General features: G+C 38.0%; 2 protein-coding genes across 2 annotated transcripts in view; one reads left to right on the top strand and one right to left on the bottom strand.

Annotated features, from left to right (window-relative positions):
• The window catches only part of LOC138432626 (contactin-associated protein-like 3), a 246,906-nt gene that overhangs the window by 204,731 nt on the left and 16,192 nt on the right, over window positions 1–25,983 (top strand). Inside the window, exons 16-21 of the mRNA XM_069574064.1 lie at window positions 3,592–3,762; window positions 4,459–4,677; window positions 11,853–12,092; window positions 12,773–13,003; window positions 17,667–17,800; window positions 18,607–18,694. Coding sequence (XP_069430165.1) covers window positions 3,592–3,762; window positions 4,459–4,677; window positions 11,853–12,092; window positions 12,773–13,003; window positions 17,667–17,800; window positions 18,607–18,694 — 1,083 coding nt within the window. The remainder of the gene's footprint in view (window positions 1–3,591; window positions 3,763–4,458; window positions 4,678–11,852; window positions 12,093–12,772; window positions 13,004–17,666; window positions 17,801–18,606; window positions 18,695–25,983) is intronic.
• On the bottom strand, window positions 5,487–8,757 carry LOC138432625 (cyclin-dependent kinase 1). The gene has a single exon (XM_069574062.1). It carries the CDS (start codon window positions 8,674–8,676, stop codon window positions 7,783–7,785), a length of 894 nt encoding a protein of 297 aa, XP_069430163.1. The 5' UTR covers window positions 8,677–8,757; the 3' UTR covers window positions 5,487–7,782.

Here is a 25,983-nt window from a genome sequence, read left to right as displayed (position 1 = left end):
TTAGAATACACATTCTTTTCAAATGCACATGAATCTTTAACCCAGACACAGCATATTCTGTGTCATAAAACAAACCTTAGCAAATATTAAATAAGTTAAAACATATAAAATGCATTCACTAATACAATCAAATTAAATTAGAAATCATTAAAAAAACAAGAAAATCTCCAAACACTTAGAAATTAAACTTCAGATCCTTAAATAATACCCAAGTCAAGGACAAGGTCTCAATAGATCTGATAATATATTTTGAACTGAATGAAAATTAAAATACAGACTATCAAAATTTGTAATATTAAATTTTGTGATAGCAGTGGTCAGAGGGATGTTTGTAGCAATAAGTACTTATATTACGAAATAAAAAAGATCTCAGTTCAATAAGGTAAGCTTTCACCAAAAGAAACTAGAAATAGAAGAGAAAATAAACCTTAAACCTAAAACAAGCAGAAAGAATAAAAAGGCAAGAAAGATAAGACAAGAATAGAAATCAATTAAATTAAAAGCAGAATATATATTGATCTATAAAAATTGAAAGCGATTCTTTTTATACTGTTTTAAAATACTAATGAAATAGTTAAGCCTCTAACAAAACTATCCCCAAAATGATAAAAATTACCAGTATGGAAATTGAGTGTTGGGATAACACTGCAGACACCACTGACATCAAGAGTATAAAAAAGTACACTACAAACAACTGTACAAGTATTAAATTTATTATACAGATGAAGTGGACCAGTTCTTTGAAAACCACTAACAACCAAAACTCACTTAAGATGAATGAGACAACTGGAATGAACCTAATAGTATTAATGGGACTGAATTTGTAATTGAAACTTTCAAAAAAATCCAGACCAAGCTTGATTCACTGATGAATTCTACCCGAGAAATAATACCATATCTATAAAATCTCTTTCAGAAAGTAGAAGAGGAAATTCCTTGCAACATTTAAAGCAGAATGTTGTTCTGATATTGAAACTAGACAAAGACAGTAAAAAAAAATATATATATATATATATGTACTAACAATGTTATTACTAACACAGATGCAAAAAATATTGACAAAATATTAACAAATAACCCTGGGATATATGTATTTTTAAATGCACCACCGCCAACTGCAGTTTATCCAGGCTGCAAGGCTGATTCAGTATTTGGAAGTTGATCAATGTAATCTACCATGTTAACATGGTTAAAGGAAGAAAAATCATGCCAGATGCTTTTTCTGTATCAATTAATATGAACATTATAATTTAAATTACTAAAATAACAAATTAAAAATTATAATTTATATCATAATAGCATTTATAATGAAATTCTTAGCAAAATAGGTATAAAAGAAAATTCTTCAGCCTAATAAGACAGTGTATATTACAAAAGTATCATAATTATTGGTAATTAAACTGAATGCTTTTCCCCTCAGGATGGGAACAAGGTTAGGATATCCAATCTCACCACTTTTATTCAACAATATTTATCATTGTCTTAACCAGGACAATAATGTAAGAAAGAAAATAAGTTCATAAAGACTGGAAAGCAAGAAAGAAAACTCTATTTGCATATGCACACTTGACTGGTTGGTTGGTTGGTTATTTAGTCACTAAGTTGTATCCAACTCTTCTGTGATTCCATCATGAACTGTAGCCTGCCAGTTTCCTCTGTCTATGGAATGTTCCAGACAAGCATACTGGAGTAGGTTGCCATTTCCTTCTCTAGGGGATCTTCCTGTCTCAATGACTGAACCCACATCTTCTGCATTACAGGCAGATTCTTTGCCACTGAGCCACCAGGGAAGCCTACATATATGATTGCCTACCTAGAAAATCTCAAGGAATGTACTACCCAAAACAGAAATAAAAACCTTACTAGGTCTTATAAGTGAGCTCAACAAGATCTCAAGATGCAATGTCAACAACAGACAGATCAGTTATATATGCTAACCAAAATCTATAAGAGAATATTATTTTCAGTATCTCCAAAGAACATATAATACTCAGGTATATGTTTAACAAAAATATGTATAAAATCTGTAAACCAAATAAATGACTAAATACTGAAGAATCAAACAATCTGAATAAAGGAAGAGATATACTGTGTTCATGGATTGGAAGACCAACATAAGAAAGATGTCAGTTCTCCCCAAGCTGAACACACTCTTCACCAAAGAGGACATAAAGTGGCAAATAAGCACATGAGAAGATGCCCAACATCATTATCTATTAGGGAAGGAAAATTAAAACCACAATGAAATACTACTTTATATCAATTTGAATTGCTAAGATAAAAAAAAATGTATGCTAACAATGTAAAATGCTGGTAAAGATGTAAAACAATTATATCTGTTACACACTGATTATGGGAATTAAAAATGGTATGATCACTCTGGAAAACTGTTTGGCAGTATCTTATAAACATATACTTGCCATATGAACCAGGAATTACGCTCCTGGGAATTTACCCTAGAGAAATGAAAACATATCCTCACACAAAAACCTTTCACAAATGTTTGTTCTTGTGGTTGTGCTCAGTCGCCCAGTCATGTCTGCCTCTTTGCAACTCCATGGACTATATAGCCCTCCACCAGGCTCTTCTGTCCATGGAATTTTCCAGGCAAGAATACTGGAGTGGGCTGACATTTCCTACTCCAAGGGATCTTCCTGACCCAGGAATCAAACCTATGTCTCCTGCATTGGCAGGCAGATTTTTACCACTGTGCCACACAAATTTTTAGAGCAATTCTATTTGTAATTGACCAAATTTGGAAACAACTTTAGTGTTCTTAAATATGGATAAATAAACTATGGCACATTCACCTGGTGGAATACCGCTGCTACTCTTGCTGCTAAGTCGCTTCAGTCCGACTCTATGCTACCCCATAGAGGGCGGCCCACCAGGTTCCTCCGTCCCTGGGATTCTCTAGGCAAGAATACTGGAGTGGGTTGCCATACTACAGAGCAGTAAAAAAAAGGATAAATGTTGACATGCAACATCTCAAATGAATCTCAAAGGCTTTATGTTATTGCATACTGCTTGACTCCATTTATATGTTATTTGGGAAAGGTAAAACTGTAATACAGAGACTAGTTCATGACTGCCAGGCTGAGGGATGGGTAGAGGGTGTGACTATAAAGAAATAGCAAGAGAGAGTTTTTTAGGGGTGATGGAGCTGTTCTTTATTCTGATTTTGATGATGGTTACACAAATCCATGCATATGTTAAAATTCATATAACTAAAAGTCTGTAAACTTTATATAACTCTAAAACCCTAAAAAGTCAATTTTACTCTATGATAATTTAGTTAAAAAAAGAGAACAACTCCCCCCACCACCCGCAGGCCTTTATCAAAGTGATTATCCATCCACTCACTTGCAGCCATGTCCGTATTCTTAATCCTCAAAAGAATCACTATTTAGACATTCATCTCATGGCCACATGTTCAGAAGAACTCCCACAAGAAGGCTTGTATGGATAAATAATGCTTTGAATGGATAAATAATGCATCAAACAGTAAAAATGCTAGAAATATTAAAGGCAATTGTTACTTATATTTTACTGCTATTGCCATTGTCTTTTTTTTTTTCTTTTTGTAAATAGATTCATTTTGGAATTCAGCTTCCTTCAATACTGAGACCTCATACCTTCATTTCCCCACGTTCCGAGGAGAGCTTAGTGCTGATGTGTCTTTCTTTTTTAAGACCACAGCCTCTTCAGGGGTGTTTTTAGAGAACCTGGGAATCACAGACTTCATCAGGCTAGAGCTGCGAGGTGAGTTGTCCGCCCTGCACAAAGCCACTGGGGTACTCAGTAATTAACATTAACCTTGCTGGTAACCTAACTCCTAATACACTGACATGCTTCCTTTGTCAGTTATATTTTTTCTTAAATACTAAGTGGAAAGTGAAACAGTGATTCCTGCAACATACAACAGTCTGTACAGTTCCTTGTTGTCTTAATTCTATGTGCAAAAAGGGTATTAAACCAAACTGGTCAAATAACTTCTTACTAAATCACAACATTATGTGATTTAATTGACTAAATACATTGTTTGTATATATGTAGACAAAACTTAATGTCTTGCTATCTGAAATTCACCTAGTGCTTTTAAAACTACATAAAGGTTTAAACCACCTTTTTAAATAAAATCACTTCTATGTATAAAGTCAGATAAAATATTAGTTTTGTTTCTGTAGGTAAATATCTCTATTGCTTAGGGCTTAGCAGGATGAACAAGTAAACTCTGGGGAGAAGTACACTAAAATCAGCTTCACCTTTCTTTCTCCAGCATACAGGTTTATTCTCCACCCCAACCCCTCCCCAACCAACTCAGACTGACATCTGTCTGCATCCCTAGCCTGTCTTCTTTCATAAGGAGCAGGGCATGGTGGTTTTTTCAGATCTACTCAAGACTAAACTTTCTCTCCTGTGAAGGAACTCGGGCATCTCTCATATTTTTATTTCCAGCCCCAACAGAAGTAACCTTTTCCTTTGATGTGGGGAATGGGCCCTGTGAGGTCACGGTGCAGTCTCCCACTGCCTTTAATGACGATCGGTGGCACCACGTGAAGGCAGACCGGAACGTTAAAGAAGCGTCCCTTCAAGTGGGTCAGCACCCTCGCAAGACCCAACCTGCCCCAGCTGACGGGCACGCCCGCCTGCAGCTCAACAGCCAGCTTTTCGTGGGTGAGTGCTGCTGGCGGCTTCTAACTGTACGGTGCTCTGAGTGCAAAGACGCACCAAGAGGAGATCGCAGCTACAACAGTAGTGATGATAACAGCTGCCGCGACTACTATAGGCACTGGTGCGAGAAGGAGATACTGAATAAAATCCTCTTTACCGCTCTCCTTCTCCCACTCAGTCCATAAGTGTGTTCTCTACATCTGCGTCTCCATTCTTTCCCTCAGATAGGTTCATCAACACTGTTTTTCTAGATTCCATACACATGCATTAATATACAATATTTGTTTGAGCCTAGCCTGGTGCACTGTGATTCTGTGATTACCTAGCGAGATGGGATGAGGGATTGGAGGGAGTCTCAAGAGTGAGGGGAGATATATATATATATATATATATATATATATATATATATATATGAGTGAAGTGAGTGAGTGAAGTCGCTCAGTCGTGTCAGACTCTTTGCAACCCCATGGACTATAGCCTAACCATGTTCCTCCGTCCATGGGATTTTCCAGGCAAGAATACTGGAGTGGGTTGCCATTTCCTTCTCTAGGAGATCTTCCCGACCCAGGGATTGAACCCAGGTCTCCCGAATTGTAGGCAGATGCTTTACCATCTGAGCCACCAGGGAAGATCCACATATATATATATATATATATATATACATACATATATATATGTGTATATATATATGCATAGATATATATGTATAATTATGACTGATTCACATTGTTGTGTTGTGCAGCAGAAATCAATACAACGTTATAAAGAAATTATCCTCCAATTAAAATGTAAATTAAAAAGAAAAAATGTTCTTTTTTTTTAAATTAATGATTTTATTATACATTATGTATTAACTTCTTTGCGTCATTACTGCCTTTATATTTTATGTTTAACAACAACAACAAATCCTTCTCTAAAGCCTACAGACAATAAGATACAGCATTAGTCACAGTATATGGAAGTCTCCTATTGGTGATAAAATACACAAACCTCTCCCCTCACCAAAGAACTTTGTACAGCCTAAAACAGAAATAGAAAAAGTTAGAGATAATGCAGGATAACATAGTTTTCAGACAACTAAAACTAGATGTTGGTCCAAAGTTGTTAAAGTCACCACCAACTGGTGGTAACTGGCTACATCAGAATCATCTTGGGGGACTTTTAACTGTTCAGGGTAGGAAGAGAGTTAGTCACAGGTGTTTCTAGCACAGAACAGATTTAAGAGCTACTGACCCACAGACAAGATCCACTTTAAAATCAATCAGAAGTGCCATTGCACAAGCCAATTTAAAAATATGTATGAGATGAGGACCCAATTCAGTGGCTTTTCAACTAGTCACTGAAGCTGACATAAACACTTTACTTAGGACTACACAGAGAGCTGGAGCAGAACAAAAAGTATGTCTCATTACAGCAACTGATGGCAGAGTTGTTCCATCTCATTTCCCTGGTCCACCAAGTTGGTTCTAAACTGATGAATTACTGACTTTTCAAACAATTAGACTGCACGGAACAACAGCAATAAGCATGCAGGCAGGCTGCTGCTACCAAATCCACAAGGCCCCAAACATCGGTGACACCAGTGCATCTACATATTATCGAAATAGAAGGACCAAGAAATAATTATATAAGACACACTGATAGCCTGTGGGGGCAGAGGGGTAGCGGTATCAGTTATCAATGCTGATTCTACACTGCTGAAGTTCTGTAATGCACAATTGAAAAGCAGACCCATTTCAATACTTCATAGACAGTCTGCAGATACTCCATTTCACCACCTCAATTACCTCTTTTGCGTGACCTTTCACTTAAATTCCTACCATGAAATCTCTCAACAGTGTGACCTCAAACGACTTCCATCTCTAGTTGCATTCCCTTACTGCAGGCTGGCTTCCACCAAAAGACCTAGAAGGCGGCCACCAAACCTCTCACCTTATGCCCTGTTGCGAAAGAAAGTGACCCATACTTTCTCCTCAAGTGAAAAAATTAGAAGACAACAAGATTAGGTAGATCACCCATTACATACTCAACTGGATCAGCCACACAAGAAGGCTCATTCCGGTCATGGGTAACCAGCATGAAAAACAGAGCATATGGGCAGCCAATGGATAAATGTACACTAAAAACGATGAAAATTATTTTTAGAGACACTTCTTTTGGTTCTAACAAACAATCTAAATTAGGCTACGTACAGGTAAAAATCACAATGAGCAGCATTATTAAACAATTCCAAAAGCTAGTGATCTTGGCTAAATAATTATACATTAGAACCTTCTAAGAAGGCTGCTAATAAACTAAACTATGTCAAAATTTGCAAAGAGTTTTAGTCAGACTTGAAAGCCAAGATAAGCAACTCCTTTGTATGGTTATTACCTCTGACCAAAGCACAAGAATTCACTCAGACAAAGAACTTTCATAACCTACCTAAAAATAGGATAGCTCATAAATTTTCTAAACTGTTCTTTCCTGCTGTGGACAGCCCTTGATCTCTGACTGTAAAACTTAGCAAGCTTTGGCATATACTAATGTTAGTTTTACAAGTTACTAAAAACCTCTATAAATTAAGCATCATCTCTCAAATCTGGATAGTTCTCTCATTCTGAATGCCTAAACATTTAGGTCACAAATTGAAATACCAGTAGAAAAATATTCATCTTTAGGCAGGTTGTATAGTTACCACATAACAAGAAACTGACAAGAAAATTTAAACAGAGTATAAAAATACTTCAAAGCATTATGAACTTTGAATTTAGCACACTTTCCTAAATTTTAGTATTTCCAACAAGAAAAGAAGACTGGGGTAGCATTTTAGATGGTTTAAGCTAACTCAAAAATTTCCTGATTCCTGACATCAATACTAGATTTATATAGTTTTATTATAGTAACAAACAGCTGTTACAGTGGGATCTACAAACATATACAGAATTATTATATTTAAATTCATATAGAACAGTATTTACATTTTTTAAGTTACTTTTGAAATCAGAAGATGAAGTACAGATTAAGTTTTACAACGAAGAAAAGAAAAATACACAGGACAAAAACAGATAGGAACAGTAAAAATACAATTATCTGCTCTTGACACAACACAGGAAAATTGTCAGAAAGCTACATCTTCTTAATTTGACTGTCCAAATCATTAAAGTACGGATGATTCAGTGCCATTTTGCCAGAAATTCGTTTGGCAGGATCATAGATTAACATTTTTGAGAGCAGATCCAAGCCATTTTCATCCAAGTTTTTGACATGGGATGCTAAGCTTCCTGGTTTCCACTTGGGAAATGTACTCTTGTAGTCCTGTAAAGATTCCACTTCTGGCCACACTTCATTATTAGGCGTGCCCAAAGCTCTGAAAATTCTGAAGAGTTGATCAATTTCTGAATCCCCATGAAACAGTGGTTTCTTTGTTGCTAATTCAGCAAATATGGTACCTATACTCCAAATGTCCACTGGAGTTGAGTAGCGAGCTGACCCCAGCAACACTTCTGGAGATCTATACCAGAGTGTCACTACCTCATGTGTATACACTCTAATAGGAATTCCAAAAGCTCTGGCAAGGCCAAAATCTGCCAGTTTAATTGTTCCTTTATCATCAATCAATAGATTCTGAGGTTTTAAGTCCCTGTGGAGAACTCTTCTAGAGTGACAAAACACAATCCCTTGTAGGATTTGGTACAAATAACTCTTAACAAGTGAAGAATCCATGAACTGACCAGGAGGGATAGAATCCAAGTATTTCTTGAGATCCATGGAAAGGAATTCAAAGATGAGATACAACCTAGAATCCTGCATAAGCACATCTTGAAGACTGACTATATTTGGATGACGAAGCTCTTTTAATAGAGATATTTCCCGAATTGCAGTACTAGGAACCCCTTCCTCTTCACTTTCTAGTCTGATTTTCTTCATGGCTACCACTTGACCTGTAGTTTTGTGTCTACCCTTATACACAACTCCATAGGTACCTTCTCCAATTTTCTCTATTTTGGTATAGTCTTCCATAGTTAATCAGTGGGTACGGTAGATCCTCACCAACGCTACCCGGCTTTATCCCGCGGCGAAAGCTGCGGCGGCTACCAAGTCGGCGACGCTCTCCCTAACTTCCAAGCGCCAGCTTTGGAGCTAAGTGCCAGAAAAAATGTTCTGAACTGAAAAGGAACCTTGAGACTGAAACTCAATGCAGGTAACTCCATAAAGTACAGTTCTGATGTTTGCTCTGGGTAAATTACATCAAGGGGATGATGAACCAGAGGCATTCACAGTGGCATCTCGTGCATGGAAAGGGATCCTGGGGGAATCTGAAGGGGCAAAGCTAAAAATAGAATCTGACTACCAAGTGAGAAGGACGCACGGCCCAGTCCCAGGATTTTTCTGCCCCCATGGAAGTCTCATGATCACCTGCATCAGCAAAAGACACTGCTAGTTTTCATATCAGGTGAAGGCAAGGGTAAAGGTTGGTAGGGAAATATCTGGCTGGGATGCTTTCCTTGTGAGTAGGCTAAAGATCAGTCATCCAAAAAGAGGGGGGCAGGGTGGGGTTGCAGGGCTAAGATGGAGCTGATTAAAAAAAAAAAGTCAGTGTGGATCAGCCACACAGACACTGTGTACCAAGAACTCATTCAATATGAGTATCTCTGCCATAGATCATGTGACTCAATGGCTCAGTCATGTCCAATTCTTTACAGCCCCATGGACTGTAACCCACCAGGCTCCTTTGTCCATGGGATTCTCCAGGCAAGAACACTGGAGTGGGTTGCCATTTTCTACTCCAGGGGATCTTCCTGACCCAGAAACTGAACTCACATCTCTTGCATTTCCTGCAATGGCAAGTGGATTCTTTACCACTGGGCCACAGATTATTGTACCCAATTTACAGATGAGATCATGGAGGTTCAGAGAGATCAAGGGACTTGATCACAGAAACCCAACTGGAAGGGAAATCCAAACCCCTGTTGGACTGATTCCCTGGCTTGCACTCAATATAGATGATTTATGTTTGTTTCAGTTAACTATATTTATTTAAAAAATTAGCATTTTTTATCCATTTCTCTCACTTTTTAGTGAAGTTAGAGAATCAGACTTGTAATTGGGACAAAATCCTCCAATGTCCCCCCAGAATCAGACAATAGGAGGCCAGGCCGACAGAAGCAGCCTCGTGTGACTCTGCAAAGCAGTATTTAATCCAGCCCAGCTCCCGATTCCTCTTCGCCCTGCTCCTTCTCTGCTGCTCTCATTGCAAGCTTCATGTTTAGAACCAGAGTGGACTCATTATTCTGCTGTCCCTTCTTTAAAGATAAACACTCTGGGTAGTGGAAGTCTTCCCTCTAATTTACTTGCTTAGTCTTTATTATTGTTTATTTTCCCCAAAGGGAGGAATAAGTTTTGCTACATTGCTTTTTAGACAACTCTATTCTAATTTGGAAACTAAGCAGTTTAATGAAGTAGCTCTCACTTGGTCTGATCTCACGTATTTTAAAGTAAATAAGGACATAGTGCAATTAAAAATTGATGTAAATCACAAATTAGCACAGAGTCTGTTTTGCCAGAAGTTACCTACTACAATGTCCAGGAACGGATGCTATTGAATGAATTTGTGTGTGTGCGTGTGTGTGTGTGTGTGTGTGTGTGTGTGTGTGTGTGGTGTAGCCCATAGCACCGTTAAACTCAGCTTCAAGCACAGTTAGTTCTCACTGAGTCGAGGAGGCTTCCCTGAAAGTTATCAAATTGTGAATCAAACTAAACAGTTCTATTTTCTGATTTAAATTCTGAGGATCAATGAACAGAATTTCTAGGAACAAAGTTTGAATGGGAACCTACCTAGAGCTAGTGTTTCCGTTATGGCTATGTTTCTAAATCCTGAGGTGTTAGTTGAAAATTCAGTGAATCAGGATCTTTGGGAATAAATCCAAAATCTGTTTTTAGCAGGTACTTCAGATGACTCCTGTGCTCCCATATTTATTATGTTCACATGATAAATGATATAAAAATAAGGAGGTATATATTATTTGGTTAATGTTATACCACCTAACCTCAGAGCTTCCAGGATGGAGTGTGAAAGGCCTGAGGTCCTAAATTTTGGTTTTACCTCTTCTGCCTTCTCTTTCTTTGGTCTCTTCTCAGTTCCTTTTCACAGCTTTATTATTCAGAGCTCATCTAAGTAAGAATTAGCATTACATAACACACACAATATATAGGGTTGGCCAAAAAGTTCATTTGGCTTTTTCTATAAGTTGTTACAATAAATCTTAAATGAACTTTTTGGTCAATCGAATACATACATTTGTAATACATCTATTATACAAAAATATATGTGTGCAACAATTTTAATATATATAAAATACATGTACAAATTTATGTACAACATATTTATAATACCTATTACATTGCAAAGATTTTAAACTATATAACGTTTATTATACATGTCATTGTTTATAAATTTAAACTTTAAAAGGATCAGTGGTCTTCATTTTGTCCTTTAAGAGAGGAACAAATGTAAAAATGTAAGTCTTTCTAAATATTTTAGAATAAATATTACCAAGTTCACCTTAAAAAATATTTTCATTAATGCTTTTAACTCAGTGCCATTTGATGATTAACATTTGATCGGACACGACTCAGCGGCTTCCCTTTCAATTTTCACTTTCCACTTTCATGCATTGGAGAAGGAAATGGCAACCCACTCCAGTGTTCTTGCCTGGAGAATCCCAGGGACGGGGGAGCCTGGTGGGCTGCCATCTATGGGGTCACACAGAGTTAGACACGACTGAAGTGACTTAGCAGCAGCAGCAGCAACATTTGATCACAGACTATGTTTTCAGAATTGTATTTGTTCATAAAACTTTGAGCAATGACTTTTTTGTCATTATCTATATGGCGCTTCCCTGGTGGCTCAGCAGTAAAGAATCTACCTGCAGTTCACGGGGCGCAGGAGATATAAGTTTGATCCTTGGGTCAGGAAGATCCCCTGAAGGAGAGCATGGCAACCCACGCCAGTGTTCTTGCCTGGAAAATCCCATGGACATGGACAGAAGAGCCTGGTGGGCTACAGTCCATGGGATCGCAGAGTCGGACATGATGACTGAGCAGAGAGCAGACATAAGGCCTCAGTTCAGCATGAAGGTGAAATCTTGAATAAGACACAGAGGAACGTGTTTGCATTTGCAGTGTTTCCCTTGTAGGTGGAACCGCAAGCCGACAGAGAGGCTTCCTGGGGTGCATTCGGTCTCTGCGATTGAACGGGCTGGCCCTGGACCTGGAAGAGAGAGCCACGATGACCCCAGGAGTGGAGCCAGGGTGTCCAGGACACTGCAGCACCTATGGCCATCTGTGTCGCAATGGAGGGAGGTGTAGAGAAAAGCGCAGAGGGATCACATGTGACTGTACCGTCTCTGCATATGACGGGCCGTTCTGCGAGAACGGTGAGTGTGCCCAAGGAACAGGGAAAGGAGGGAGCACGAGAACTCCATGAAGCTGCCTCTGGCATTGACTCTGTAATGAAAAGATAAGGCACTTCTCTGTGATTAGCTGAAATAGAATGGTTTCTATCCCAAATGCCTCCATTTCCCTTGGGAGGAGGTAAGCGTGTATCCTTGACAAGGCTTTGACTACTTCTAGTAGATCGGAGGGGCATCAGTGAGGTCTCCTTGAGGAGAGCAGTAAACTTTATGCATTTAAGCTGGACATTTAATTTTGCATTTTTGAGGCAATAATAAAATACTGTTACTCAATTCTGGGTTATAGGAATATGGAGGGATTATCTCTTTACTTAAGCTTTATTATTTTTCATCTTAATTTTTTTTAAATTAAAAAACTGCAAAGGAGGAGTTCCCTGGTGGCCTAGTAGTTAGGATTTGGTGCTTTCACTGCCCCATGGCCCCGGGTCCAATCTCTGATCAGGAAACTGAGATACTGCAAGCTGTGTGTCACAGCCAAAATAAAAACAAATAATACTAAACTAAAAAACACCCAGCACAGCATGACATTATTGTTTTTCCCTTTTGAAATATTTGAGGATAAGAGATATTCTTTGCATATATAGAAATATACATAACAAACACTTACATATTGCTGATACAACAAAAATTGCTTGCCATTCCAGACATTTCTGCTTATTTTGGAGCTGGCTCCTCGGTGATCTACAATTTTCAAGAACATTACAATGACACCTTTAGCAAGAACTCCAGCTCCTTCACAGCTTTATTTCATGAGGATCTGACATTGACAGGAGAAATGGCTACACTGAGCTTCCGGACCACAGGGACACCTAGCTTACTGATCTATGTGAGCTCATTCTATGAGGAATACCTTTCAGTTATCCTTGCCCCAAACGGTGAGTGTCTTTACTTTTAGAACAAGAAGACTGACTTGGGTGTTGTCCATGTCCTGGCTATTGTAGATAGTGCTGCTGTGAACATTGGGATACACGTATCTTTTTGAATTATGATGGTCCATCAGCAGAGGAATGGATAAAGAAGATGCAGAGCAGATATGCAAAAAAATATTGAGTGAGTGAGTGAAGTCACTCTGTTGTGTCCGACTCTTTGTGACCCCATGGACGGTAGCCTACCAGGCTCCTCTGTCCATAGGATTTTTCAGGCAAGAGTACTGGAGTGGGTTGCCATTTCCTTCTCCAGGAGATCTTCCCAACCCAGGGATCGAACCCAGGTCTCCCACATTGTAGGCAGACGCTTCACCATCTTAGCCACCAGGGAAGAGCCCCCCCCGCCGCCAAAAAAATATTACTCAACCATAAAAAGCAACAAAATTGAGTCATTTGTAGGGATGTGGATGGACCTAGAGAGTGACATACAGAATGGAGAAAGTCAGAAAGAGAAAAACAAATACTGTACATTAATACATATATGTGGAATCTAGAAAAGCATATAGATGATATTACTTGCAAATAGAGGCACAAATGTAGAGAACAATTGCATGGTTACCAAGGGGGAAAGGGTGGGGGCGGGTAAAATTGGGAGGTTGAAATTGACTTATATACATGGTTGATACTATGTATAAAATAGATAACTAATGACAACATACTGTATAGCACTGCAGTGGGGGTGAGGGAGTCTTGTCTTCTGAAATGAAATAATTAGTTTCACTTTACAGATATGCAGCAACACAAGAGATGACTCTACACATGGACATTACCAGATGGTCAATACCCAAATCAGATTGACTATATTCTTTGCAACCAAAGATGGAGAAGCTCTATACAGTCAGGAAAACAAGACCAGGACCTGACTGTGGCTCGGATCATGAACTCCTTATTGCCAAATTCAGACTTATATTGAAAAACGTAGGGAAAACCATTAGGCCATTAAGGCATGACCTAAATCAAATCCCTTATGAGTAAACAGTTGAAGTGAAAAATAGATTCAAGAGATTCGATCTGATCGACAGAGTGCCTGAAGAACTATGGATGAAGGTTTATAACATTATACAGGAGGTGGTGATCAAAACCATCTTCAAAAAAAATAAATGCAAAAAGGCAAAATGGTTGTCTGAGGAAGCCTTACAAATAGGTGAGAAAAGAAGAGAAGTGAAAGGCAAGGGAGAAAAGGAAAGATATACACATCTGAATGCAGAGTTCCAAAGAATAGCAAAGAGAGAGAAGAAAGCTCTTCTAAGTGAACAATGCAAAGAAATAGAGGAAAACAACAGAATGGGAAAGACTAGAGATGTCTTCAAGAAAATTATAGATACTAAGGGAACATTTCATGCAAAGATGAGCATGATAAATGACAGAAAGATATGCACCTATTAGAAGCAGAAGAAATTAAGAAAAGTTGGCAAGAATACACAGAAGAACTATACAAAAAAGATCTTAATGACCCAGAAAACCATGATATGATCACTCACCTAGAGCCAGAAATCCCACTCACCTAGAGCCAGAATTCGAAGTCAAGTGGGCCTTAGAAAGCATCACTAGGAACAAAGTTAGATGAGGTAATGAAATTCCAGCTGAGTTATTTCAAGTCCTAAAAGATGATGCTATTATAATGCTGCACTCAGTATGCCAGCAAATTTGGAAAACTCAGCAGTGGCCACTGGACTGGAAAAGGTCAGTTTTCATTCTAATCCCAAAGAAAGGCAATGCCAAAGAATGTTCAGACTACCACACAATTGCACTTATTTCATGTTCTAGCAAAGTAATGATCAAAATTCTTCAAATGAGGTTTTAGCAGCACCTGAACCATGAACTTCCAGATGTTCAAGCTGGATTTAGAAAAGGCAGAGCAACCAGAGATCAAATTGCCAACATCCATTGGATCGTAGAAAAAGCAAGAAAGTTCCAGAAATGAAAGCTTCATTGACTACATTAAAGCCTTTATCTGTGTGGATCACAACAAACTGTGGAAAATTCTTAAAGAGATGGGAATGCCAGACTACTTTATCTGCCTCCTGAGAAATCTATATGCAAGTCAAGAAGCAACAGTTAGAACCAGACTTGGAATAATGCACTGGTTCAAAATTGGGCAAAGGAGTATATCAAGGCTGTATATTGTCACTCTGCTTGTTTCACTTATATGCAAAGTACATCATGTGAAATGCTGGGGTGGATGAAGCACAAGCTAGAATCAAGGTTGCTGGAAGAAATATCAATAACCTCAGATATGTAGGTGACCATCCTTATATGGCAAAGTGAAGAGGAACTAAAGAGCTTCTTGATGAAAGTTAAAAAGGAGAGTGAAAAGCTGGCTTAAAACTCAACAATCAAAAAAAGAAGATCATAGCATCCAGTCCCATCATGTCATGGCAAATAGAAGGGGAAACAATGGAAACAGTGACAGACTTTATTTTCCTGGGCTCCAAAATCACTGCAGATGGTGACTACAGCCATGAAATTAAAAGACGCTTGCTCCTTGGAAGAAAAGCTATGACAAATCTAGACAGCATATTAAAAAGTGGAGACATTACTTTGTTGACTAAGGTCAGTATTGTCAAAGCTATGGTTTTTCAGTAGTCATGTGTGGATGCGAGAGTTGGACCATGAAGAAGGCTGAGTGCCAAAGAATTGATGTTTTTGAACTGTGGTGCTCAAGAAGACTTGAGAATCCCTTTGGCAGCAAGGAGATCAAACCAGTCAATACTAAAGGAAATCAACTCTGAATATTCATTGGAAGGACTGATTCTGAAGCTGACGTTCCAATACTTTGGCCACCTGATGTGAAGAGCTGACTCATTGGAAATGACCCCGGTGCTGGGAAAGATTGAGGGCAAGAGGAGAAGGGGATGACAGAGGATGAGATGATTAGATGGCATCACCAACTCAATGGACATGAGTTTAAGCAAACTGCAGATATAGTGAAGGACAGGGAAGCCTGGTGTGCTGCTGTCCATGGGAGTTGCAAAGAGTGACTGAGTGACTGAACAACAACAACGTATGTTAGAATTGTATAATAAAGAAGGCTGACAGCCAAAGAACTGATGTTTTCATACTGTGGTGCTGGAGAAAACTCTTGAGGGTCCCTTGGACAGCAAAGAGATCAAACCAATCAGTCCTAAAGGAAATCAACTTGAATATTCATTGGAAGGACTGATGCTGAAACTGAAGCTCTAATACTTTGGCCACCTGATGCAAAGAGCTGACTTATTGGAAAAGGCACTGATGCTGGGAAAAATTGAAAACAGGCAGTGAAGGGGATGACAGAGTACGAGATGGTTGGATGGCATCACCTATTCATTGGATCTGAGTTTGAGCAAACTGAGAGATGGTGATGGATAGGGAAGCCTGGCGTGCTGCAGTCTGTGGTGTCACAGAGTCAGACACGATTGAGCAACTGAACAACAACAACACTGTTCATTCTGAAAGACGGTATCTCATTTTATATATGGAAAATGTTTCCTCCTCCTTGGAAATGAAATCATGAAGTGCATTAAATCATATCAAACCCAGTTTCCTTGAGCATCCGATAAATGTGATTGTTCTTTACCCATCAGTGGTTGGGAAGTCAGTCATGCCCTGTTGCCTGCGTGCATGCTAAGTTACTTCAGTTCATGTATGACTCTGTGACCCTGTGGATTTCAGCCCTCCAGGCTTCTCTGTCCCTGGGATTCTCCAGGCAAGAATACTGGCAGTGGGTTGCCGTGCCCTCCTCCAGAGGATTTTCCCAACCCAGGGATCGAACAAGAGTCTCTCATTTCTCCTGCTTTGGCAGGTGGGTTCTTTACCACTTGCACCACCTGGGAAGTCCCCATGCTCTATCCACGTGTAAAGAAAAGTGGAATGAGTGTTCTCTAACCCATGGTCACCAGGAAAAGTGCAGAACTAACACACTCCCAGTAGAGAACAAAACTAAGCTTTAACCCTTTCTCATGGAGAATAAAGGGAGAAACTTCTGGAAAAGATTTCTACAATCACTGACTGATAGAATCTATTACAGGTGATACCACAGTGATGGGTGGAGAGTGCATCTGTGAAGAAGAGCAGTGTGTGGATTGGGCAATTTGAATATTGTAGCAAATCACTCACTTTTCTCTTTTTGCTATATCTTGATTATAGTAGAAACATTAGAAAATATTTCTGGTTGTGCAAAAAAAATAATGTAAATGTCAGTGATACATTAAAATGCATTAAAGTAAGTCACATTAAAAGAAGTTATGCTTGTAGAAACTGAAAGTTAATACAAAATTGCTTGAGGTTTTACCATTTAATAATACGAATACCGCATGAATAATTAACTTCAAGCCTCACTTGGTGTTTTCATATGCTTAACTTGGACTTTTTCCTCTGGTTCAGGAAAATGGAAGAACTTGGAAAAAGACTGTTTGGTCTTGGCTTTTAAGACTGTGTAACTGGATTCTGAATTTGGCCCCAGAACAGCACATAAATAAGTAATTGCTAGTCCGGGACAAGTGACTATATGCACTCAAGTAAAGGCTCCATAGATTCAAATTTTATTAATTTTTTTTAATGTGTGTTAGGACCTGCATTGCCAGTTTTTATAAAATTCTATTTTAGTTAAAATGTCATTTTTTCTCTTCTTTAGGAAGTTTGCAGATCAGGTATAAGCTAGACAGACACCGAGAACCTGATGTTTTTAACTTTGGTTTTAAAAACCTGGCTGATGGGCAGCTTCACCATGTGAGGATTAACAGAGAAGCAGCAGTGATGTTTGTAGAGGTAAGGTCATAAATTCAACAACAGCAACAGTAATCAAAATCATGATGCTCAGAACATATGACTTAAAGCCAAAATTCAATAATAAATCCTAATAAGAGAAATACACATTCGGCACTGTCCTTCCATAAGTCTAGGATAGGAAATGTAGTCAAGGTGTTTTATTTCATTTAGCAATGTTAGTTTATCAAGAGACCATCAAAAGTTTTTATTAATATTTGACCTTTTAAAATACCATGCTCTCCTTGCTGGTTTCACTTTATTTGATTGGGAAATATTGCCTAGTTTTTCATAGGGACTATTGGAGATATTCCAATGGGAACCTATTCCCACTGGATTACAAAAGAACAAATGCTACTGAAATTTAAACACACAGAAAAAGCAAGATATTGCTTAAAGTGGAACTACATTTTGAAAAACAGCGGAGTCTTTAAATTATGCATTGTCACTGGGTTTTGAAGAGTAATCTTTTATATTGAATCTGTATGAATAATACATTTTTTCTGTTCATGTTATAAATTTCCTCTAAATAAGTAAAAACTTTGAGGTTCAAAGTAGCTCTTGCATCTCTTCGGTGCACTGTATCAATTATGATACTTAAATCATGAAGACAAATGTAGGGGGAAAGGATGGGGTAGAGTGGAATTTGAGGTGCTATAGAAGTTGTTTATAAAATACTTTTTTAACCTTTGTGATAGCTTGAACATATGGATTATTTTTTATCATTTTTCTTGGTTTTCCTTTGATTTCCATCCTTTTATCGAATTGCTTTCCATTTTGATGTTTACATCTTGTGGAACATTTAATAGGTTAACCAGAATGCAAGGAGACAAGTCATCCTGTCTTCAGGGACAGAATTCAATGCTGTCAAGTCCCTTATGTTGGGGACGATTTTAGGTAAGTGGAAGAAGGAGGGCCCCTCTCCCCCTACCACCCTATGACTGAGATCAGAAGTGTTAAGTTGCAAATATGGGAAGCATTCATCATGCAGAAAGAAGCTCCTTGACATATTCATGATTTCTCAGTGAGTGACAATCAAGGTAGAAGCTTGCACTCTTGTCTGAGTGCACATATAATCACGACTAAGTGCTGCTTGCGAGTTGAACAGGAGCATTCCTTGAAAACTGCCTCCACACTTACCCTCTCACTTAGCAATCAAGCATAATGAAACTTTGCATTTTTCTAACAATTCAGGAAAGACAAAATCAAAGCAGATAGCAAGTTCACAAACTCTTTAGTAATCAGAGGTCAAATGCAGAAGTCATTTTAATGATAAATCTAGACTTAGGCTTAAGAAAAAGCTGCTCTTCGCCAACAAATAAGCTTTGAGCTGTGGCCTGGGCCCTGCCTTGTCTGTGGGCTGAGGTGAAATGTTTTCATTACTCCCAGCTACTCTTGGAAAATCACACTCTAAATATCCCACAGACGTCCTGTCCTTTATGGCTGCTAGTTATTCTCCATAAAACTGCCAAAGTAAAAGCATACTTTACTATTTAAATGTCAAAACCTTGATGCCCTTTCCCCCCCTCTTCACCGAGTATTACATTGAAATAAAAATAAATATTGAAAGGTATTTCTTTTATTTTGATTATTTATAAACTGCATGTTTTATTGATATTTAAATGTTATCTAGGGGAAATTCTCCATGGCATATTTATTATTCCTTCTCTAGCACTTGTTATTCATATAATTTTGTTTTGTCCCATTTACACATTGATTCTTTTGGTCATTTCTTCTGCCCTACATATATATATAGTACATCACAAACTTGAGAATGTTAGAGAAGGTACATGAATGGATGTTCCAAATATGTCAAGAAGCATAGTAACTATTAAAACTATCACATCTTTCAAATAGATGGACAATAAAACGATGACTTCTAATTTTTCAGATAGAGGAAATGTTATGAATCCTAGTGCTTTCCAAGGGTGCTCTTGTAAATGGTAATAACAAAAGTGTAAGTTTTAGATACTACAACCTAACTGTTAAAAAGCCCAGCTGTTAAAATGGCTGATTAAGCCAATGAAGAAGGATAAGAATATAGTTTTAGCTTGGTATGGTGAATAACAAATTTATGCTGAAGTGGTGATGGTCCTGCACTGTAATCATCCCTTAAAGTTGGATATAGAATCAACCTAGCCTTGATAATGTATTTGATAGGCAGCTTGTGCTGAATATCTTTTCCTGTGGTTCGTTGTTCTTCACACTCCCCACATGTGGGATAGTGGTGCTATAATTAACACAGAAATAAAAAATATTTGTTTCCCATTGAACCCCGGGAGATGTTTACACCTATCATAGCCTATTGTAGAGGTGAATATTCCAGTCTCTAATGTGTCATTTGGATGTTTACCAGGCACTTCTGACACCTGTTTTCATGATATTAGTAAATTTTTTATTCTGTTTAAACAGTGGCATAATTTTAAAAGAATGGGAAAGCAAACAAAAACAAATAAGGAAAAAGACTTGGAAAAACAATTCAAAAGAAAAACTGCTCTCTCAACTTTCGTCCATGAGAATGACAGTATATGTTTAAATAGATATTATGAAATTCCTAAAAGCTCAAAGACCACCTTGAGTTTTAGAGAACAGGGAGATAAAACCCTATCTTTGGTTGTCAGCCTAACTTATTTTTAATATCCAAATGGAGAACAATTTGCTCCCTTTTTATCTGATTTTGAGCTCCACTCTCTGGCCCTATTGATCCTTGGTTTGAGAAAAGTAAGTAATCAATCACCTAAAATGAATCCAAGGGGCTTCACTGGCAGCTCAGCTGGTAAAGCATCTGCCTGCATTTTGGGAAACCTCAGTTCTATCCCTGGGTTGGGAAAATCCGCTGGAGAAAGGAATGCCTACCCACTCCAGTATTCTTGCCTGGAGAATTCCATGGACAGAGGAGCCTGGCTATAGTCCTGGAGCCACAGAGTCAGACACAACTGAGCAACTAACACTTTCACTTCAATTTCAAAGGATGTGCAAGCTTCATAGCTGCATGTTTGTCAAGTGGGTGCAAACTGTGAGTGGAATAATTGTCCTGTCTGCACCTAGATCTGACCCCTCCTCCACTGTAGAGGAGAAGTCTGTGTGTACTCTTTTCCCAGTCTAAAGAACACATATGGTCAAAACAAACACATCACACGCAACTCCATGCCCTCAGTGACTACCGCGTCCAACAGGCGTGTTCAGAGATGCCCATATCCCCGAGTAGAAAGTTGCCATCAGTAAGTATGAAATTGACAAAGGAGTATTTTAAAGGCAAATTAGGTTCAAATGTCTGATCTATAAAGAAATAGGCAATAGATTATGGAAATCAACTTAATTACTAAACTGTATTATATGAAAAGGTTCACTTTAATTAAAAAGTAGAATAGGCTTTGTTATATGAATTTGTATTTTTTTGTGATCTAATATATAGAGAACAGTAGCATGGAATTGAAGGCGTTAATGTTTTTATTCAAGGATCTTTTTATTCAAATGCATCTCTCTCAGGCCATAAAAATTAAAGTTGAAACTCAGCAATGAAGTTTATAGCCTGAAGCAATTGAATCTAATAAAATTATAAATATTCATTTCATCTGTACCTAGAGGTATGTATCTTGATCAAAGGCTAATAAAACTTTTCATGTTTTGGATAACTTTATTTTTGGATGGCTTCTGTTCTTCTACCACTCTCAAAATCAGTTATTGAGAATAAGACTACAGTTTTGTGTTCGAATTTGGCAAGTAGGTAGAACTTCACTTCATTAACATAGTAAAATAGACCAACAGATTGGTTAATAAATAGCTATTAATTTCTCTGGAAAGTTGTCCCAAACTATGATGAGATATCTAGTACTTACTTTTGTGTGTGTGTGTGTGTGTGCGTGTGGAGGTATTTTTATAATCTCGTAGAGGAGAAAGTCATTCCAAACATGTTAAAAAAAATCAAGAATTATTAAATTAAAGAGTTTAAAATTACAGCATGAGATTTAATAACATCTATAAAGAAAAATATAAATAAGGTTAAGGGGCTAAAAACAATAAAGTGGTCAAAATTTTGTAATACAAAATAATAATTAAAGTTTTATAACACAAGATAATAAAATATCCTTAACATACATAATTCTCAAAATCATTAAGACTCTGTTTAATGCAAAACTATATAGCTATTAAAGACAATAGAAAACTATATTTATTATCATGTACAACATTGACATTAAGTAAAAGAAGCAACGTAGAAAGCCCTACATAGAGTATGACCTCAGTATTTCTTGTTAGCTATTTTGACTCTTGGATTTATCCATTCTGAAATGTTTGGTGGTTCCTAGAATGTGCTTGTATTTCACTGGACATTTTGAATGCCTCATAGCAAAACACATACTGTATCTGCCCTCAAAACACTTGTGATATAATACAAAATATAAACAATAAAATAGTGTTCTAATGATTAACTAATCTAGTTAGTTATTATTATTGTTTTCCCTAGTGAGTTTTGGAAAATGCTTTGAAAGCGACTTCTGATTAACAACCCCTACGTTCTTTCCATTCTTCAAAGATCGTATTAGTGATGACCAATCAGGTTAAGTTTTCCCAGTTACTATAAAATAATTTCAGTATAATCCTACTTTAAATGGAAATCTTTGGATTCCTAATGTTCTTTGTAGTTTAGACTCTGATAGGACTTATAATCCCAAAGTATGAGAACTTTAAAATACTGAGTAAGGTACCCTAGTGTTTTTGCTATGTTTTATTTCTCTAAAGATTTTATATAATTGGTATTCTATTCATTTTGGGTTTTGAGCATTAAAAAAAACAACCAAAATAGCAAGCCTGAAATATCAGAACAAAACAAAAATCTGTTCTTGAAGTGTGCAAACTAAAGATATATCTTCCTGTCTCTTCCTAGGGGAGAATACAGTTCAAATCAATATAGTCATACGAATAAACTTTAGTAGGCCAATTATCTGAGTGGGAGAAGAAATCCACTGAAGTACTGTATGTGGAAATGGAACTCCATATATGATAATTGGATAATAAATAATTCATGGAAATTACCTACTGAGATCTGCATGGAGAAACTAGAGTTTAGGTATTAAAATTCCCTTGACTTATGTGACATGTATTAGTCTTTCCTATACTCTCCCTAAGAATTTATCTCATTTAGAAAAAATTTATGTAGAAAGACACAAAGAGTTTATAAAATTTCAGGAATATGAGTGTAAATGCAAAAATGCTCAGCAAAGTATTAGCAAGTCTAATGTAATAATATATAAAAATTATTATATGCCATGACCAAATAAGATTTCTTCCAGGAATTTAAGGTTGGCACAACAGATAAAAATCAATGTAATTCACTATATTAATAGAGCTAAGGACAAAAAACACAGGATCGCTTCAATAGACACAGAAAAAGCATTTGAAAAAAATCCAGTATGCTTTCATAGTAAAAACACTGAACAAATTAGGAATGAAAGGAACTTCCTCATGTGTAAAAAAGGCATCTGCAAAACCCACAGAGCTTTGGTGAAATAATGGAAGTCTTCCCCTAAGATCAGTAATGAGAGAAAGATGTCCACCCTTATCATTTTTGTTCAAGACTGTAGTGCAGATTTGAATGAGGGCTACTAAGCAAGGAAAAGAGCAAAAAATATCCAGATAAAAAGGAAGTAAAATTATCTGTATTTGTAAAAGACATGATCTCCATGGAAAAAGCTATTAGTTTTGGCAAAGATGCAAGATCAACACACAAGACTTTATTGTATTTCTATATACTAGCAATGAATAATACAAGGATAAAATGAATGAAATATAAATTCTATTTACAATAGCATTAAAAAGAAGCAAATACTTTGAAATAACTTTAACAAAAGACGTACAAGACATATACAATGAAAACCATAAAATATTGTTGGAAGGAATTATGCAAGAGTTACATAAATAGAAATATATCTGTGTTCATGGATTAAACGATTCAGTGTTGCTAAGATGGCCGTCGGGTGGTCTGGTCAGGTGGTCAGGTGGCCAGACCACCTGACGGCCATCTTAGCAACACTGAATCTTTTAATCCATGAACAAAGATAGACCAGCCTCTTGAGAAATCTGTATTCAGGTCAGGAAGCAACAGTTAGAACTGGACATGGAACAACAGACTGGTTCCAAATAGGAAAAGGAGTATATCAAGGCTGTATATTGTCACCCTGCTTATTTAACTTATATGCAGAGTACATCATGAGAAACCCTGGGCAGGAAGAAGCACAAGCTGGAATCAAGATTGCCGGGAGAAATATCAATAACCTCAGATATGCAGATGACACCACCCTTATGGCAGAAAGTGAAGAGGAACTAAGAAGCCTCTTGAGGAAAGTGAAAGAGGAAAGCAAAAAAGTTGGCTTAAAGTTCAACATTCAGAAAATGAAGATCATGGCATCCAGTCCCATCACTTCATGGGAAATAGATGGGGAAACAGTGGAAACAGTGTCAGACTTTATTTGGGGGGGGGCTCCAAAATCACTGTAGATGATGATTGCAGCCATGAAATTAAAAGACTCCTTGGAAGGAAAATTATGACCAACCTAGATAGCATATTGAAAAGCAGAGACATTACTTTGCCAACAAAGGTCCATCTAGTCAAGGCTATGGTTTTTCCAGTGGTCATGTATGGATGTGAAAGTTGGACTGTGAAAAAAGCTGAGCACCCAAGAATTGATGCTTTTGAACTGTGGTGTTGGAGAAGACTCTTAAGAGTTCCTTGGACTGCAAGGAGATCCAACCAGTCCATTCTAAAGGAGATCAGTCCTGGGATTTCTTTGGAAGGACTGATGCTAAAGCTGAAACTCCAATACTTTGGCCACCTGATGCGAAGAGTTGACTCACTGGAAAAGACCCTGATGCTGGGAGGGATTGGGGGCAGGAGGAGAAGGGGATGACAGATGGCTGGATGGCATCACTGACTCGATGGACATGAGTTTGGGTGAACTCTGGGAGTTGGTGATCGACAGGGAGGCCTGGTGTGCTGCAATTCATGGGGTCGCAAAGAGGTGGACACAACTGAGCGACTGAACTGAACTGACCTGAAGATGGCAGTGCTCCCAAGTTTACCTCCAGACTCCTATCCAAATCCAAATGGCCTTCTCTACAGAAATTGAAAAGTTGATTCTAGAATTCACATAGAAATGCAAGGGTTCCAAGTAACCAAAACAATCTTGAGAGGAAGGATGAAGATGGAGGTCTCATTCTTCTTGATTTCAAAACAGTACAGTTCAGTTCAGTTCAGTTCAGTACAGTTGCTCAGTCGTGTCCAACTCTTTGCGACCCCATGAATCGCAGCACGCCAGGCCTCCCTGTCATCACCATCTCCCGGAGTTCACTCAGACTCACATCCATCGAGTCCGTGATGCCATCCAGCCATCTCATCCTCTGTCGCCCCCTTCTCCTCCTGCCCCCAATCCCTCCCAGCATCAAAGTCTTTTCCAATGAGTCAGCTCTTTGCATGAGGTGGCCAAAGTACTGGAGCTTCAGCTTTAGCATCATGCCTTCCAAAGTCCCAGGGTTGATCTCCAGAATGGACTGGTTGGATCTCCTTGCAGTCCAAGGGACCCTCAAGAGTCTTCTCCAACACCACAGTTCAAACATATCAATTCTTCGGCGCTGAGCCTTCTTCACAGTCCAACTCTTAACATCCATACATGACTACTGGAAAAACCATACAAGGCCACAGTAATCAACACTATGTGGTATTGGCTTGAGTGAAAGTGAAAGTCACTCAGTCGTGTCTGACTATTTGTAACCCCATAGACTATACAGCCCATGGAATTCTCCAGGCCAGAATACTGGAGTGGGTAGCCTTTCCCTTCTCCAGGGGATCTTCCCAACCCAGGGATTGAACCCAGGTCTCCCGCATTGCAGGCGGATTCTTTACCAGCTGAGCTAAGAGATACATAGTGACTAGTGGACTAGATCAACACCTAAGAAATAAAGCTATGTACTTATGGTCCACTGACCTTTAACACTGGTGCCAAGGCCATTCAATAGAGAGGAAAAAAAACCTAGTCTCTTTGACAAATGATGCTGGCCCAGCTGGATATCCACAAGTTTAAAAAGTGAGGTAGGACCCTTAACTAACACCATACACAAAAATTAACTCAAAATGGATGATAGATCTAACTTTGTAGCTAAAATTATAAAATTCTTAGAGCGAAACATAACTG

The sequence above is a fragment of the Ovis canadensis genome, chromosome 2 (assembly GCF_042477335.2).
Source record: "Ovis canadensis isolate MfBH-ARS-UI-01 breed Bighorn chromosome 2, ARS-UI_OviCan_v2, whole genome shotgun sequence".
Classification (NCBI taxonomy): Eukaryota; Metazoa; Chordata; class Mammalia; order Artiodactyla; family Bovidae; genus Ovis; species Ovis canadensis.
The sequence above is the reverse complement of the archived record's forward strand: the minus strand, read 5'-3'. Positions and strand labels throughout refer to the sequence as shown.